The 18,884-nt window shown below is 39.8% G+C and overlaps 2 protein-coding genes across 8 annotated transcripts; one reads left to right on the forward strand and one right to left on the reverse strand.

Annotated features, from left to right (window-relative positions):
- Positions 1-350: 350 nt before the first annotated feature.
- tnip1 (TNFAIP3 interacting protein 1) lies at positions 351-14,818 on the forward strand. Of its 7 annotated transcripts, none has more exons than XM_037260936.1 (18): positions 351-453; positions 4,737-4,917; positions 6,136-6,279; positions 6,362-6,447; positions 6,529-6,597; positions 7,173-7,382; positions 8,499-8,593; positions 8,782-8,986; positions 9,386-9,478; positions 9,587-9,652; positions 10,663-10,794; positions 10,871-10,999; positions 11,530-11,652; positions 11,748-11,873; positions 11,960-12,043; positions 12,391-12,591; positions 12,847-12,934; positions 13,424-14,818. In XM_037260936.1, the coding sequence occupies exons 1-18, from the start codon at positions 424-426 to the stop codon at positions 13,546-13,548; spliced, it is 2,187 nt and encodes a 728-aa protein (XP_037116831.1). In that variant the 5' UTR covers positions 351-423; the 3' UTR covers positions 13,549-14,818. The 7 variants fall into 7 exon arrangements, with proteins under 7 accessions (XP_037116831.1, XP_037116835.1, XP_037116836.1 ...); XM_037260941.1 differs by having other exon boundaries at positions 352-453; positions 12,481-12,591; XM_037260937.1 differs by having other exon boundaries at positions 352-453; positions 6,538-6,597.
- An 877-nt stretch (positions 14,819-15,695) lies between these two features.
- gpx3 (glutathione peroxidase 3) lies at positions 15,696-17,862 on the reverse strand. Its single transcript, XM_037260945.1, has 5 exons — positions 17,706-17,862; positions 16,886-17,036; positions 16,690-16,807; positions 16,315-16,414; positions 15,696-16,186 (listed from the first exon to the last, which is right to left on the reverse strand). The coding sequence occupies exons 1-5, from the start codon at positions 17,790-17,792 to the stop codon at positions 15,965-15,967; spliced, it is 678 nt and encodes a 225-aa protein (XP_037116840.1). The 5' UTR covers positions 17,793-17,862; the 3' UTR covers positions 15,696-15,964.
- Between the last annotated feature and the right edge of the window lie 1,022 nt (positions 17,863-18,884).

The following is an 18,884-nucleotide window of genomic DNA, read 5'->3' on the forward strand; positions in this document are numbered from 1 at the left end:
CGCCATTCAGTGATCACAAAATGCATTCTTATCCCTAAATGTGCAGAATTTCTTGAATTGCCTTATTTGATTGTTTAACTCCCCGCTTGTTCTATTTTGATCTTGACACGAGTGCAAAAATGTTTATAAAAATGTTTGGTAATCTGCACATCTTTAAGCCCAGATCTCATTGTGGTCATTTCTGTTCATACACTTAAGGCCCCAAACTGGAGGCCTCCGGCCTACTGCACGCTGATTAACCCCAAATATAAATATCAATATATGATGAGTCACACCCGGTAGGAAGAACACAAAGTTGAACACACACCAGGTTCTGTTCACACTGAGCCTACAGTGTAAGGCCATTTTGCTCGGTTATGGGAATTCCCCAAGTCTCACAGTGAAATTGCTCCCCCCCACCACAGCAGTTTCCTTAAAAAGTGAATGCCGCTCAGACACAAGCCAAATGAGTGGGTGAGTTGTTGTTTATTCCACTTTAATATTTTTACATAATCAAGCATGTTGTCTGCTAAAGGCCTTATCCATTTTTTGTTGATTTGTTTTAGCTGAGTTATTCAGAAATGGCAAAAAATCGCTCTGTTATTTGACACAATATAGTACATGGTCTGTTCAAGAAATGCTACTTTTACTTTTGTGCTGCGCTGGAAAGCTCCAGATTCATTTTTATTCATAAATTGAAACTGATCATTTATCGAATGACTTTTACAAACTCTAACATGTCCAGGTTGACAGTTAAAAGAAATTAGAACACAGAAGGGTTGAAATTAGACATTCTGCTCAAGAAGACGCAGTAAACAAAAGACAAGCTGACAAACAAAAGACATGCTGCTCCTTTCTGCTGTTAGGTAATGCAAAAAAAAAAAAAAAAACTGGTCCATATGAGTTTATGACCCTTGGTCTCTTGTATATGTATGTATATAATTTACTGCCTTGCGTAACCACTATTTACCAGTTTGGCACATCAGGTAGATCTTCATTTTATTGACTGCTTCACAATATTTTAGGGATGTTATTGTATTTTGCCCCGCAACGTTGGCAACTACAGACTCTGAAGTTCTGTAGAGGTCAATCTAAAAAATAAAAAGCACACACTAACTTACTTACTGTAATATGTTATACTAGCCTAGTCAAATAGCTATGTTTAAAGACAAATAATTTATTAAGGTTAAATACAGGAATAAAAGCAAACATAATAAATTCACTATTTATTATGCTCATATGTATGCTTTTACAGTATACTGTTGTAACGTTACAAATAAAATGTTGATGCGTTAAAAATATTAAGTCACAAATCTGAAATCAAATGAATTGGTTCTGGCATGATCGTAGTACACAAAAATACCATATTTGGGAATGACAGTGATATACTTTTTACACCCAAAAAAATATTTCCACCTGAATATTTGTGACTCACCACTATTCCCACATTGTTTTTTTTCATAATTAAAAAAAAAATCTTAGTTTGGGAGCGTTTTGGGGGGAAGGAGGCATGCCCTTCGAATTGTGAGGTTCCATTGGATACAGTTGACACCCGCTAATCGCAATGGACAGGGACTGAGCTGAACCAAAAATAGCAAAGATCCGCTTGGACGTGACGCCCACTGAAATGTTTTAAGGTTGTTAAAAGTTGAAACGTTTTAGGTTGTTATATTATATTACATACATACATACATACATATTATATTACCATTCACCACTAAATGGCAGACATGTTTTGCATTAGGTTTTACACTAAAACCTGAGTAGGCCAAATATTTTTTGTGGGTGGATTTGGAGTGGGCGGCTCGGTGGCGCACTGGGTAGCACGTCCGCCTCACAGTTAGGAGGGTGCGGGTTCGATTCCACCTCCGGCCCTCCCTGTGTGGAGTTTGCATGTTCTCCCCGGGCCCGCGTGGGTTTTCTCCGGGCACTCCGGTTTCCTCCCACATCCCAAAAACATGCTTGGTAGGCCGATTGAAGACTCCAAATTGTCCCTAGGTGTGAGTGCGAGTGCAAATGGTTGTTTGTCTCTGTGTGCCCTGCGATTGGCTGGCAACCGGTTCAGGGTGTCCCCCGCCTACTGCCCGATGACGGCTGGGATAGGCTCCAGCACTCCCGCGACCCCCGTGGGGACTAAGCGGTTCAGAAAATGGATGGATGGATGGATTTGGAGTGACATGCAGGCCAGACATAATCATGTTAAAGTTCCAAGCATGTTGATTTTTGAGGGGGAAATGCACGAAATGAGTTCTTGCTACTAATGTTGGCTGAGCAGGTCCTATGTGGCCATCACACAAAGAAAAGAAAAAAAAAGGGTGAACCGACTTTTGAAAACGGACAGTGAGGGAGCTTGCCCCACAGTATTGAATCGTGATTTCGTTAGCATCTTGATATCTTTACATCCTGATGACAAATATTGTACTGCTGACCTGGCCTTGATCGAGATTGAGTTTTTTTCTAGTTCAGTGGAAATGCTTGATGCAAACCCAAAAAAAACCCACCACCAAGCCCTTTACCCTTCAAATGTATTTTGAGCGAGGGAAGAAACTGCGTTTGATGGAATGTGCTCATCAGTGAAAATAATTATCGTAATAAATTGATTAATAGCCTAAAAAGGTGAAAACTTGGCATCAGGGTTCTAGTTTTTTAATATTATTATTCTGTAAATTTGAATTTCTGGTTGGAGTCAGTTTGTTACTTTTTTTTTTCAAAAATGCTTTCATTTGGTTGATTTTTATTAATTGTAGTGATATTGGGGGGGGGGGGGTGTTTGACCTGCATTCTTGTGTACGGCCACACACTAGTAGCAAAATATACCCATTTTGTTTTTGTTTGTTAACAGAAATATTATTTCAAGTTTAGTCTTGGTTTTGTTTTTTATTTTAGTTTTATATTACTTTACTATTTTATTATTTATTATTATTTTAGTTTTCCTTAACTACAATAACCTTGGATGAGATCAAGCCAAATATGCAAGTCTGTAGTTAAGGTTGAAGTCATTTTGTCTTAGTCAAGTCAAATTACGTTTCTCTTAAGTCAAGTCACCCTGATGTAATGCTGCCTTACCTGCATTATTAAAATCAATAATACCAATAAGGTCAAATGATATGATACATGCATGCACCCTCTATGTAGGGATGGGCAACTTAAATGTTGGAGGGGGGGGCACAATTTTCCATTGGTGCTACTGGAGGGGCCACAAAGAACCAAACATCCAAACAGGTTGGAAAACAAAAATTTGTTTTTTTGGGGGGACAAAACGTGCATAAATAAAGGCAAAATTTATACCCTTACTATATGCCATTTTTAATACACATTTTTCAGTGCATGTAGCCTACAAACAATCCACATTCGTAACCCAGCAACAAATGTTTTAAAGCAAACGACAAAATAACGGATGAGTGATACACACACACACACACACACACACACACACACACACACACACACACACACACACACACACACACACACACACACACACACACACACACACACTGAAAATGGATTTCTTGAATTATAAAATAGCTTTTAGGGGCGGCACAAAACATCAAACTCACGTGCAAGAACTCATTTCGTACCTTTTTTTTTTTTTCTAGAAAAAAAAAAAATCCTACTCCAAATTTTAACATTACTGAGGTACTATATTTTGGACTTTTTCGGGTTTTCTCAGGTATTTACCCCACGTATTTTTGCGGCAAACCCTAGAATGTTTTTCAGTGTTTTCTGAAAACTTTTGGGAGATTAGTTTACAAAAAAATAGCCCATTCCTGCTCTTGTTAAACACATTTACCATAAGCTATATGCATATGTGAATCAAAAGAAAAGGTTTGGCTCGGTGGCTCCTCCTTGCTGGGTGTCGATTGGCCGCTTCCACTGTCAGTCACCGCTGTTTACATCAAACGTTGCAAGGTGGAATTTCCCATGTTACGGCATCGAGCAGTAGACCACTTCCGCAGTAGATGTCTTGGCACAGAGACGAGAGGCCGCTGCGGGCGGAAAGGTATTCTGTCTAAGGAGAACGCTTTGTTTGTTGCTATGTCAGGTATCTATATGCTTTCTGACGAACGGAGCGCTCGAGCAAAAGTGTCTGTCGAGGGGTTTAAAAACAAGAAAAGCGAGCCGCGCTTCCTGTCTCCTATTGTTATCCAGTGTTAGCTAGCCGATAGCTACATGGTGCTAATCATTTACATGTCAACAGCAAAAACTAATATTAGCCAGTTTCAGTAATAAAGGTAGCTATCAGTTAGCTAGTTTGCGTCGGGACTCTTGGGTTTATGTTCTTTTGGGGCATGCGTATGATATATGTGGGTCTTTTAGTGGTCGAGCTCCTTTGACATGAATGCTGTGCTAACAATGCTTTGTGTTAAGAAAGAAAAGAAACGATTCGCATACGTTCCATTGCATACTGTAAATAGTGCAGCCACTCTTTTAACGTGTTTATCATCGTACACGCTGTGCCTGCAGTAGATTTCTTGTCAAAACTAAAATAACTGAGACTACTGCTTTTAAAGCCTCCACCCTCTTGTTTCAGCGAGAAAAATGTGTGCGCACAGTAAGTTCATTCTTTGTCGTAGTTATCAAACATGACTGTCACAGATAAGTGAATTAATCCACTGGTGTATTTTAAGCCATAGGTATGGGGAAACTTTGTTTTGTTTGAATGATTTTATTTTGCACCGTTTGGTCCGATATCACGATGAACCAAAAGACGATTAATTCTATAAAATATATATATTTCAATCTGCTCTCTTCAGTTCCAAGGACCATGCTTAGAGAGTAAGCGGACGATGGAAGGTAAAGGCCCGTACCGCATCTACGATCCGGGCGGGAGTGATGCCAAATCCAGGGATGAGGCTGCTGGAGGAAGCAGCTATCGACAGCTCCTGGAGGAGAACAGCATGCTGAGAGAGAGGATGAAAGGTCTTAAGAGCCTTGGTAAGCTCGTACGAGTGTCCACGATGAATGCCTGCTGCTCATTGATGTCTGTTGTACAAGGAAGGGGCGTTCAAATTAATTTGACTTATCATCAGTCATCAGTGAGTGGTGTAAGGCATATACTTCGTGCATTCCTAATAAGAGATGAAAGTTATGGCTTTTCTTGTTTAAAACAAGACTGTGGACTTGTAATTTAGCGTTAATGGTTTTGCTTTACTTTGCAGTCTGTTTAGACAACAAACTGGAGTTAGGCCTGAATTATTTATGCTGTCTGAAGTTGACTGCAGAGTAGTACATCTATTGTACATCTATAGTTCTCTTTTTGTTTCATGTGGTAGCAAGATAGAACCTTATTGAAGCAACTATAAGAGCAATATTGGAATTAATTGACTATTTAATTTATAAAATGCCATGTGGAACATGTCATCTAAACAACTAAAACCAAAATTGATTAAAAAAATTTTTTTAAATGAAAGTGCCTTTACATAAAATGATGAAGTGAAACAAATAGTGTTTATGAAACTGACTAAAAGTCACTACTTGTATTTAAAATGTCCTCCAATTTTGTCTTTGTCAATTAATATCATACCTGAGTTACACAGGGTTATTTTAAATGTATGGCCTTACAGAACAAAGGCGGTTAGAGTTAACTTACACTCAACGAATACTTCAAATATAACTAAGACTATTACTAAAGTTAAGAGCTAAATAAAATCAAATAATTTTTGGAAGAATAACTAACTAGCAAACCCACTCTAAAAATAAATTCAAACGAAAGTTACAACTGTAACTATGATTCTATGAATCCAGAATGACTGCCAAGAGGCAGCACCGCCTCCTGGTTATCAGCAGGGATGAACTAGCACTGACATGTACCATCAAAATAAAATAAAAATGGTGTATTAAAAAATCCCAAACAATTTTTACCCTGGTATGGAATCAAATGTCAAAATGCATGGAATCGAACATCCACTCGCACGACAATTACTCTCGGAACAGATTCTCTCAGTCAAATGATGCAAGTCCCATTCAGCAAGTAAAAACAGAAATGTAGTAAAACCTGAACATGGGTAGTTTTTTGGCTGTCACACTGCCTGTGACTCATGTAAGGAATGTTCTTCAAAACATCCTTTTTAATTATTGTCGTGACATTGGCATGCGTCCGAGCTTAATTGCTGAAACTGAACTTTGTGAAGCTAAGCAGCCATCTTTATGCAGGCGACTTGCTCGAAGAATCTCAGTTAGAAGCGTCGAGGCTTCGCCAGCGTGTGGAGGAGCTTGTGAGAGACAATGAGGCCCTCAAATCATCCAGCTTTGCCGCCAGTCTGTGCGCCGGGGGACACGCTCAGACCGAAACGCAAAGTGGGTCTCGTTCATTTTCAGATTACAACGGCTTTTATTGCTCAAGGATGGTGTTGACTGTCTTGCCCCACCCTATGTTAAGGTAAACCTTGTTTGCAACCCACCACTGAGCCCAGAGAAGCGAATGCAAGCTGTTTAGCGAAGGCCATGCAGGCCAACAGAATGAGCGTGAGTGTGAACTTTTACAACATTTCCACTGGTCTAACTTTTCTTGACAAGGGTGTTTGCTGGTGTTACCTAACGCTAAGGCTTTTACAGGACGCTTTATCAGAGTTCGAAGTGGTCAATATGGACAGGAGGACGTCCGATGCCTTGACTGTATGTACGACCTTATTTTGACACCGACATTTATAACCTTTGGTTCCGTTTTAGAAGTGCAATGTAAACTCGTCACGGTTTTTATCTGTCTGATAAATGAGTCATTTACTGGTGTGTCTGTGTACCGACACTCTTTACTAAATAAGTCTTTTCCCAAGAATAGAAACCCATCCCGATGAAGTAACTCTGTAACAATACTGGCAGTTCTAGCCTGAGTCAACCAGGGGGAAGTCCAGCATTTTCACTGACTGGAATCACACATGATTCAGTCACATGCTGCATCTTAAGAAATGTGGTCATTATATACTCTGCCAGAATACGACTAACATGTATGGTGTAAAATTTCAATGTGCTAATATTCTAAAATAACTACTACATGTATTTGTGGTTAGATTGTTTGTCACTCTCTGTGGTCGGCTGTCATCATTTGATATTGTTTTTTCCAAACGAGCTGTTTGACAAAAGTAGTAGCACTACGAGTCCTACATCCTGATGCCTTTTGAAATGCATTTAACATATCCTGATTCAACTTGAAAGGAAAATTTGATTGACATGTGGGTGTGTTGTAATTTCAGGCCCGGTCTGCCGTAGGCGTCATACCCCTCCTGCCTCAGGAGAACGTTGAGCTGGCGAGCCAGCTGAAGAAATTGGAGAGCTCCTTCAGCATATTTGCAGAGGAGTCCAATCCAAACCAGCTCTTAGCTCACCTGGGTCGAATGGCTGTGGAGTTTCACCATCTTTCCTCGAAGGTTCAAAAGAATGAACTAAGGACGTCTCTCCTACAGGTATGTGACAAGCTTGGATTGGGAGAAATAAAGAAATGCCAGCATTGCCGATTTTAGTAATAAATAATAATAATATAATATATAATAAATACTGACAACATGTTTTGTGTGCGAGATGAGAATTTGCACTTTCACTGAACAACATATTTAAGCTTAACGCAATATGCGGCTCCTCGCTTTTTACAATTCTCAGTGCAAATGCAATTGTATCGGAAATATTGTTCTGATTTGAATCGCACCAACAAGGGGTGACTGAGTTGATCGGACAGTTTTCTGCATCCTGAAGTAGTATCGGAGCAGGAACAAAAGAGAGGATGTCCCCTGTTTGTAAAGGCTCTATTGTAGAGTTAAACACCCGACATTCAAACAAATCGGCCCCTTCATGCAAAGTCCAAGATGGCATTTTAGCATTTATTGGAGTGGTGCTATGATATTCTGTGATGTTTTAACCAGCCTTGCAGTCCTTACTTGTTTTTTTTTGTTTTTTTTTGGCATTAATTGTTCAGTCCTATGCGGGAAACAAATCGGCCCCTTCATGCAAAGTCCAAGAGGGCATTTTCGCATTTATTGGAGTGGTGCTATGATATTCTGTGATGTTTTAACCAGCCTTGCAGTCCTTACTTGTTTTGGTTTTTTCTTTTGGCATTAATTGTTCAGTCCTATGTGGGCTGTCATTTTTTGTGGAGCACTTTGTCAGACAGATATTCTAACTTTTTGGTTGGCTGATTTCATATTTGTATCCATTGTCTCATATTCATACTGTCATTTTTTTCTCCCCTTGTAGTTCACATTTCATTTCTAAACCGAGTAGCCAAGTGGTTAATAATAGTGACATGTGAGAAATAATAAGTAGTGTATGTACAATTTGGAGGCGCATACCACATGGAGTTGTTTTTGTTTATAATGCACAATGCATTTTTCCATTTGTGAATGCAAATTAGAAAAAAAACAGTTTGCACGTCATACAGGAAGCCTTGTGTCTGTTTGTGTGTGCACCTGCTTACCTGATAAGGCTGCGTGGCATTTTTTAATTCTGGTCATAACGAACAATCTCTCAGCGTGTGCAGCTAGATGTAAAACATATTTACAATGAAATGTGCATATTGTTGTGTGCAGACTCTGTGTGAACAGCTCAGAGAGGAGAACAATGAGCTGCGGAAGAAAATGGAAGAGGATCATCATATCAGGAATCAAGACTTGGAACAGCTGAGGTAATGTTTTGTTTGATCAATTGCTTACTTAGTGTTGCGTGCCAATCGTGCATGCTTTCACTTTTGTAGGGGATTGTTGCAGCACCGTATGCAAATGTTGTTACCCTTTGAGGCATTGTTGGGTGTTACCAAAATGCTTCCTGATCCTGGACCAAACCCAGTTCACTAAAATGTACTGTTGTTTTCAGGCAGGAGAATCAGAAACTGAAGGAGCTTGTGACAGGAGGAGCAGCAGTGGCATCAGCAGCAGCAGTAGCAGCTGCAGCAGCATCATCATCGTCATCATCATCTGCGGCAGCGTCTGACACGGAAGGTCCCGACACCAAAGATGAGACGGTTAAAGATGAATGTGCCACGGTGAAACCGAAGATAGAAGCCTCCACCCCTCAGAAGGTAGTTCAAATGAAATGGTCGAGCTGTAGTTCTTGCTATTAAAATTGTCACACATATTGAGACAAATTTTAATAAATGTCTTAAGTCATCAATACACTTTGAATGTGAGAAAATGATCATATATGCCTAAAGAGAAACCTTAAAACAGTTCCTAAATACATATTAAAAAATATAAATTAAACCAAAAAGCTAAAAGCAACGCAGCATTGTGGTAACCAACCATCTTTGACTATTTTACGAAGTCCAAATGACAAAGTTAAAACCAGGAAGCTTGTGGTGGCAAGTCAGCGCGGAGACCTTTCCATGCTATCACAATTTTCAGTGATTCAGTTGTTCCCCTTGTATGAAGCATTCCACCGTGGGGTTTATGTCATGTAGAAATGTTCTGTATGCCCCCAGAGTGGAAAAGCTGCTGAGAAAAGCCCAAACAAACCTTGTGACGTGGAGGCTTATGAAAAGAAAATCAAGCTCCTAGAGAAGCAACGAAAAGATGTGAGTCTCTACCTCTTTTGCTATATAATAGTTCCTCTATTTCTTAGCATTTTGGATAGAATTGACTATATTTTTTGTTTGCTCTGCAACATGTGCTGCCTGCTACAGGTACTGGAGGTGAATAAGCAGTGGGACATTCAGTGGAATTCAATGAAGTCACAGTTTGAACAGAAGGTACAGTAATGACTAAGGCTGCCATGAGGGTGAAAGGAAACATTGCTATGTCTGTTGCATCATATTTCAGTTTTAAAGCAGAATTCACATTTACGATATATTTATGATATATTATCGATATCTTTCCCCCTTTATTTCCTCCCATTTTTCCTTCCTAAGGTCATTCAGTGGCTTTTGCAACCTTACACAGCAGGTCTCAAACACAAGTCAAAATTATTTTGATTAAATGTGTGTTATGATGCGAGTGATCATAATTTTGTTCACTTCCTTGACAGTTGTCTTATCAAATTTATCAGAAGTGCAAGCAAAGTTATAAAATAACATCAGCTTGTGCGCAATTACATTTTAGACCCTTGCTGTGGTATCAATTTACATTGTTCATGACTTGTAATTTGAAGTGTAAATGGCACCTAGCTTTTAAGTGATGCATTGCAGCCGAGCAGCTGTTTGCTTGTAGAGTGGAAAAAATGCACTCTTGCAATGGCTGAGCTATCTGACCATACTTGCCACACGCGCTGTCAGTGAGAATTCCCCTTAACCGCCGTTGTATCTGCTGACCCGCTTCTGTGGTGCAATCAGCAGACAGGGGGCGCAGACACGCACACGCAGAGACCGCTAGACGCACACACTGTACTGTACTGTAATCAGGCCCTCCATCACAAAAAACTTGCCACTTCTTGATGACGAATGCACCATGTTGCCTCGGTCAAACCACAAAAGCCCATCTATATGCATTTGCATCATTAGGCTTGCTCTTATTTCACACAAATAGAAGTGACATTGCAGATGTTTGTTACTGTGGTTTCATTTGAAGAATAACAAATGTGCATGACTACCAAGTCGAGTGAATCATTTTAGAATTGATGATTCCATTGATTAACTGGATAACATTTTACCTTGCAATTGTATTACAAAACCATTTCCCAATTTACTTTTGAGAATAGTGTCTAATGGATATTTTCTTGATATTTGATACCCTCACAGTAAATACTTTTCCCCACACAATGCAGATCACTGACCTCAGACAGAGGCTTGCTGATTCTCAGAAGACTGTGCTCGAACTGGAGGCGGAGCGAGAGCAGAGGCAGCGCGACTACGACAAGAAGCTGCTGTTGGCAAAGAATAAGATTGAAAATGTGCAGGTGAACAAAATTAATTGAAAACGGAAAAACAAATCCAAACACACCCATTTTGAATACGCTGGGGCCCGTGTTTCAGGGTGAGAAGGAGTGTCTGAACACTGAGACGACTGAGTTGAAGCAGAAAGTTCGCTACCTGCAAGACCAACTGTTGCCTCTCAGCAAACAGCGAGAGTACCAGGAGAAGGAAATCCAACGCCTCAACAGGGTCAGTGAAACGGACATCCAAGAGGTGCCCCAGGGTCTTTGTCGGTCGGTCAATTTCGGGCTGAACGATTTTGAAAAATCGATTAAATCCTTCAATATTACGATTGTAATTTATTTTTTTCCCAAGGCCCTTTTCCCATCTAGGTATTTTTTTAACAAACACGAGCAGTACATTCATTTTTCATCATAATGAGCAATATCATATTTATTATACATACACATTTTGGTCTCAGTTAGAATAAAATCAAATATCATGAATTAATATGAAATACTTTTTGTCTACTTCAGTTAGCTGCTAACTTATTAAACACTGAAAGAGTTGCACTCCTCTTTTCAGTTTGCACTACAAAAACAAACATAAAATCAAAGTGTGGCATAAACATAATAAAAAGTACAAAAATAATGCAAACCAATCCGCGGCTTTGCTTCAACTTTTTATGTTTCTCGAAACAATCATAGACACTAGTATTAACTGCAAAGAGTATTGTCACCTTCCCAAAAGGAAAATATAAATGTTTTCTCTTTTTCCAGGCTTTAGAAGACGCCTTAAATTTGCATGCCCCTTCATCGTCCCAACAACAACCTGGCCAGGACGCTGCCAATAACTTGAAGAGGCAGGAACTACTCACCCAAATAGCCGTTCTAAAAGAACAGGTCAGACAAAATGAAAAAGATAGAATTAAATTAAATTTTGCTCCATTCATATGTTCATCTCTTCATCTGCTATTCATAATCTCTATGCAAACCAGGTGAAAATCTTTGAAGAAGACTTCAGAAAAGAACGCAGTGACAGGGAACGAATGAATGAGGAAAAAGAAGACCTGAGGCGGCAGGTGGAGCGACTGCAGATTCAGATTACGAATTTGACCAATCAGGTGAGCGACCACCTGATGAGGATTATGATCACACGTATCCCACTGCGCCGAACGCCTGAATTTGTGCTCCCCGTGTTGTCCTACAGCTTCATCAGGCACAGAACGAGTGTCAGAGAGAACACACGGAGCGATGCAAGCTAGAAAGACTGCAGATGCAGCATCACAAGCAGGTAGTGTGTGAAAGTGTGTGTGTGTGTGCGAGAAATAGAGTGAGAAGGTGTCAGTGTGTGAAAAAGTATGATTTTATAGCTGACACTGTTTGTTAGGACAATTCCAAAGCCCCAAGCGGTCACTGCATGATTTTTTGCTTACAAACTAGCGCCCCCTTGTGCCTAGCAGAAGTCACTGATCTAAAGGATAGCAGGTTGAGACAAGAACCTGACTCCACTTGTCATGTTTGTCAGTGCATCCGGGGCGAAGTGGCGGGCCATGCTATAACTGGGCCACGTCTATGCTCGCTCAGTTTAGCATTCACGCACTGATTGGGGATCACATATGTACTTGTGATCCCTCGTAGGGGCAGCGGCAGGAAAGACGTACCTCAGACCCCACGTCAGGCTCAGTGAACGGCCTGCTGAGCCCCCCCTACTGTGGTCCCTTTGTGCAGGTGGGACCGCAGGGCCTAGAGGGCTGGCCCGTACACTTCCATCCCCGGATGCCCAATGCAGCAGGCGCCACAGCTCCGCCCCCCGTACGAGACTTCCAGCCTGTTACCCCGGTAAGGGTCCTCAAAGGTCCCTATGTCTGTCCCACTGACAGACCCAGGCTCTCTTTAGCCTCCGTGCCCTATTTTATGTTGGGAGGCACCCCTGAATGATGGAATTGAGGTCTTCCGCCTCGTTAATACTGAGTGACAAGGCTCCGGAGACATCTTATACTTAGATTATGACAGAGACTTTGAGCTTTCTGGTAGTGGAAAACAGTGTTTGAAACATCTCGTAGTTTGAATGACGACACTGTTGTCTCTTTTCAGGGTTTTCCGTGGCAGTCGTCATCATTTCTACAGCCCAGAGGAGGGAGAGCGGTGGGGGAAAGTTCAAGACCAGCACCAGATAATGCAGGTAGACACAAAAATGTTTTTGTCCTTCGCCCATGAAGAAGCATCAGTGTCTGAAATCAACGCTAGTTTGACCTCGCTTTAAGGTGAATGGTTAATGAAAGCATCAAATCCGGAGTGTGGGAAGATTTTTTTTCTTGACGTCAGTAGCTGAAAAAAACAATGAACAAATGAAAATGCATTCGCTTCTGTGGTCATATCAAAGTCTGTGAGTGATCACACTGGCACTCCTTTGTTGCTGGCATCTGTCTAGAAGTGTGTCTGCTCCTTGTGCATTATGGGCCTTCCTTCACCACTGTGAGGCCTGTTAAAACACTTTCTAATACTTTGACTCTGTAATTGGCTGTCGTTTAGCATTAGTCATTGGCCCATTAGCAGTCACCCATTATTGTTTTCTTCCTATGTTACCACCCAATGCTAAAGTCGCACTATACAAAGGTAGCAAAGTGGAGAAATGCACAGATTGTCTTAGTGTTCCCATGTCTGCCTGCAGACCAGTCCACGGCAGCAGCAGCAGCAGCAGCGGCGGCGGCAGGAGGAGGAGCGGGAGGAGGAGCGGGAGGAGGAGGCGGATTTGGAAAAAGGGAGCGACAGAATATAGATCCCGGAAAGCACTAAAGTGTCACCACCTAATGGAGATTGGGTCGTAGCATGAAATCAGTTTGTTTTGATTTGAAAAGGTGTGATTTGATCTATAATTTTCCTACTGAACTGTAGATATTCTATTGTAATGTTGTTTATACTTGCGTTTTATAAGGCTATTTGTGGAATACTTGGCTATTCTGAATATAAACATGAACTATTTCGTTGTTGTTTTTTTAAATCATGAACTGAAAAGTCTTTTGTTAAATATGTTGGATACTTAACACTCTACTGTTTTTCCAGAAAATATAACTTTTTATGCCATAATCTGCAACAACTTGATTTTGCAACTTGTAGGGATAGAGCGTAAGAGCAAAACTATTCTCATTCCAACAATGGGTGACAACATAAGTGAATTCAACCACTGCAAAGCAAAGCAAATCTCAATTGATTTGAAGACTTTCGCAGTACATTGATGTGATAGGAACGTCCCATGTGTAACTGGTGAAAATGTGGTTATTGCATACAAAATGTTTTCTTTTTTTGGGGAGGGGGGATTTTGACGTATCATACCAAAAACATATTTGTGATTGATAATTTATTTATAACCTGCTGTTTTGATAGTTGCATTGACTAAGTGTGAACCATTGTCTTTTAGTGATGCTGCTCAATGTTGTTAGTGTATTCCCGATATATTGTAGCTATTGACATTTGTGTCAGACAACATATACACAAGCCTTTCTTTTCACCATGAAAATGGACCTAATCTCATTAAACAACACTTGTATTCTTTTATTTGGCCACCTATGTCACTATCATATCGTGCACATTTTTTAGCCCTGTGCAGCACTTAATAGTTATGCGGTCTTCTAATAGCTATTAATAAGTGAAGGCAGCTGTAACAGCAGAAGAATTCTGGTTAAATCTATAGCTCCTGCCTTGCTGTAACACGGTCGAGAATTTTTTTTTTTTTTTAAATAACTAATTCAGTCTTAAATTCACCAACGTCCGAACCGAATATTCAATAGGATTGCGCATTGGGTGTTGTGAGGTAGTGAGATGAAGGGCTTCAAAAATCATGCAGAATCTGTAATATAGCTTCATTTTTAACCAAGTTATTAGGTTGCCAAGAACCAAATCAGACTGGTGAGAAGTGAAGGGAGATGTGCACTTTTGAAATGGTATTTTCTTTAATTACTGGCGGTTGTATGTCTTGGTTTGTAGCCCTTTTTCTGTTTTGCTGTAGGCAAAAGCACATGTGAGACCTTTTGTATTTAACTGGCTTAATAAATATATTCTAAATGTTTATAATGTATGATGCCGACTGCAATTTATTTTCTTTCTTTGGCTGCCACAAAGTCTTTGAATCAATGCATATTGGCAGTGGCATTTTGGCAGGTTTATGCAATTGATTTACAAATGAATACATGGGTGGTTATGGGTGAGGCATGAGCCTGAAAATAATTTAGTACAAATTTACATGGGTGGCTTGAGGTTTGGCATGATCCTAAAATAATTTAGTCCAAATACAGGATTCAGGTTTACTTTTGTGAGCAAGGTAAGTGTCAAGATTATTATTTTTATTTTTTTTATTTTTTTTAGTTTCTTGAATTCCCCCAGAAATTTGCAACATACATCCCATGGGACATGAAAAACTGCTATAAAGAGCCCATAAATGCTTATAATAAACATTTGTTCAATCGTTTGGTATGTACCAAGGTTAAATGAAATAACTAAAAATAAATTAAAAAAACATTTGCGTTAACAAATTAACGCTACCCCTTAAAAAAGTACAGAAACTGAAAGTACATCTTTTAGAACTAAAATTATTGCAAAAAATATTTTGTTTTTGTCAGTATGTGAGCTTTCGAGGTTAATATTAAATGTTTTTGTTCTGTATTCTTGTACATCATAGATAAGGAATGTGAAAGTCATATTAGAAATGTAGTTTACAGTATTCCACCATAATTATTGACTTGTTTAAAAATCTAGCATTCAAATATTCCATGCTGAAAAACTATACAAAAAAAGGAAAGCTTTTTCAAAAAATAAGACTTGTTCCAAAAAACAACTGACTTTCTGAGTTCTCGCAGCCTTCTTATTTGTACACTTTTAATATTAAGATGGAAACAGGACATCATCCCCACATGATCTGCATTCCAGTAAAAGATAGCAAACAAGTGTGCAGTTGTCATTGGTTTATTACAAGTTCTTGACATTGAAGCTGTAAATGCCAGCAGGTCCCCGTTTGCGAAAATATCATGATACTGTGGGATAGCAAGACAGCTTGAATGCACCAAAAAGCTAGCCTTGAATCTCAGACTCCAAAGAGGCTCCGCAGACTTTCTGTTTTCAAACCTCTTCTTCATTCAACATGCTACCTTCAGAAATTAGAGGAACTGCTAGATTTACGTCAACTTTACAACTTGTGAAAATGGTTTGGCAGGACAATCTAATTGAAAACCTCCTCTGTGTAACGCTCGAACAGGTATTTGCGTATATCAGCTCGCACCTCGGAAACACTGACGGACGGATACCATCTCATGATGGGTTTTCCGTCCGGGCCCACCAGGAACTTTTCAAAGTTCCACTTGATGTCGCTGACTTTCAACGGATCCCAGAATAGTCTGTTGGTGGGGTTACCGAAGTTGTCTGATACTGGAGGACAGGAACTCTGTTGAGAAGCCAAAGTACACACAAGTAGGTGAGAAAGGAAAGCGACAAGTGAGCAAATAGCACGTCATCAAAAAGGTTGAGACACACAGATCAGGAGTACATTTAGAGCAAGCCGTAAAAACCTACCTTGAGGAAGGTATAAACCCCTTGCTCGTCTTTCCCATTCACATCACCTTTCTCAAACAACAGGAAGTTTGGAACAAAGTTGTTGCCAGGTCTGACATGCCTGGAATTCAGGCAGAGAAGTTTATGAGTGGTTAGTCTTTCAACGCTTGGAAGCTGGCCCGAATTCCCTCCTCGTTACAGCTCAGTGTGCTAATTATGAGATGACTGATGGAATGTGAGACAGGAATCCTCCCCCGAAAGACTCACTGATTGTAAGAAAGCAGATTAAATGAAGCCTTGATGACTGACAGGAATGCTAGTGTGGGTTACCGCTGAAATTCTAACAGCACACTTAGAGCTTACTTTATATAACTGTTTCAATTTGGAATTTCTTACTTTAAGGTTGCCAGGATTTCACTGTTATTCCCCGGTTCCTGCTTGCCAAACTGATTGCATGGGAAGCCGAGAATAGTAAGTCCGTGAACATTCATCTCCTCCTGAAGTGCATTCAGCTCTGCATAAGGCAAGAGGTACATTTGGCACACTTAAAATATCTTCTATTTCATTTGTGTGTGTGTGTGTGGTCACCTACCCCAATACTGAGGGGTATAACCTCAGTATGTGGCCACGTTGACGAAGAGGACAGTCCTTCCCGCAAAGTGACTGAAGTTAACAGTACGACTGCCATTCAAGGGCTTGGCCTGGTATTTGTAGATGGTACCATCTGCAAGTGGGCTGCACCACTGGAGGGGGTGGGGGGGGCACACATTCATTCTTTATCTACAAAGTACTAGTGGTATTCGGGAGTTGGTATCGGTATCAGAAACTGCATTGATACTCATACTGGTATCGGACGCGATTGCATATCGCACTTAAAAGACTATAAGTCAAAGTCTTTAGTAATTTATCAACTCCAACTGATGTACATAAATTCATATGAATCCATGTTTCCTTTGCCTTTATTTTAACAAATTTTAACAAGCCTAGGCTCTCATCATTTGTGACTTCAATCACACGTTCGTTGACTCATCTTAGACATTTATGATTTTGCCTCCGGATACGGATTCTTTTTACATATTTGTGGATTGAAATATGTATTTGTACAAGGTTTTGCTAAAACTCATACGCTGTACCTTTAAGCCTTTTTACCTCATTTTATTGTTGATATTGGTGATAGTCTTACTAATACTAATCTTTGTCTGGTACAGTGCTACAAAAAACTCAGTTACTTGGGGTTAAAAGTTCACAATCCTATTACAGTAATACTTTATTAGATTCTATTATTTTCCTATATTACCAGTAGAGTGGTATCGTTTTCTTACCACTGCTGATTATCACAACGCACGGCTTTTAATTAGTACAGAATATTCAACACACACAAGTTCATGTTTTTACATTTCGGCAGCGGCTACCTGAGTGAGCGGGGTTCCTTCGGCGTTGCAAGGCCGCAGCAGGCCAAGCAGCAGGAAAAGCAATGACGGAGACAACAGATTCCACATGACGGCCACCTGCACTCTGAGCTCGGGGAAATGTCCGCTTTCCCTCTGCAGTGCCAGTTATGAAGAGGAGAGAGAGAGGAGGAGAGGCGTACGAGCTGGTTGGCATGGGGACACCCAGTCATGACGTCATCGACTGCAAGGACACTGACTCTATCAGTTATTTGATTAGACACACACAAGGATATCACGTTATTATTCAATTTTTCTTGTTAAGATTATATCTAAATCTCCTTCCCAATGGTGCTCCAACAAAGTACTGTAAAAGTTAATAATAATGTTCGATATTAAGCTGTCAGGATGAGCCTGAAACGTAACGTAGGTGTTTTCAGAACTTTTGAATGCACCTGTCAAACATCACAAGAGGAGTTTATCATTATAATCACTGTTATTAATAGTATATTTTTTTGTGAATGTCACTGTTCCGCTGCTTGTTAGAGAAGATCAAGTTGTGTAAAAAGCAACATTTTCCAAGCTATTTGTAAATTGTGTTATTGATTTAAGTGTATTTGTAGAATATGTGTGATGCTGTGATAGTGTCATTTCCCTCACTGGATTAACAAACTGTATCTTTCTCTTGTTTTTCTGTCAGTCATATGAACAAGACGTTACAGTATTTGTACTAGGACAGGCTTAACCACTCTGAAGACAGTTAAGGAACTAAACTTGGCATCTAATATCAGCTAGTGTTGAAAAAAAAAATAGAAGTACTGTTTTAACTCTTAAAAGTTGTAAAAAGAACAGTCTCTGAAGTGCAAACAAATAACTTTTTAAACAGTTAATTATAAATACCCCTTTGAATATCTTGGATGCTGCATTTTGGTATATACTAAATAAAGTTTATGCTTGTAGAAAAGTGGGAAGAAGAATATTTTTCAGAGTGCTACTATATACATCACAAGAAGTATACAGTGAAATATAATATACCAAATTCTATCTACAAAACTGTTGATTTATTGTACATAATGTGTATCTATAATGTTGCACATTGAAAGTCATATACAATGAGTACAAATGATTTGTAACAAATATGTAAGTGTGGGAATTTGCATCGTAGGGTTTTTACTCCAGCACGCCCGCGACCTCCGTGGGGAA

This window comes from Syngnathus acus, chromosome 10, assembly GCF_901709675.1.
Source record: "Syngnathus acus chromosome 10, fSynAcu1.2, whole genome shotgun sequence".
NCBI classification, from domain to species: Eukaryota; Metazoa; Chordata; class Actinopteri; order Syngnathiformes; family Syngnathidae; genus Syngnathus; species Syngnathus acus.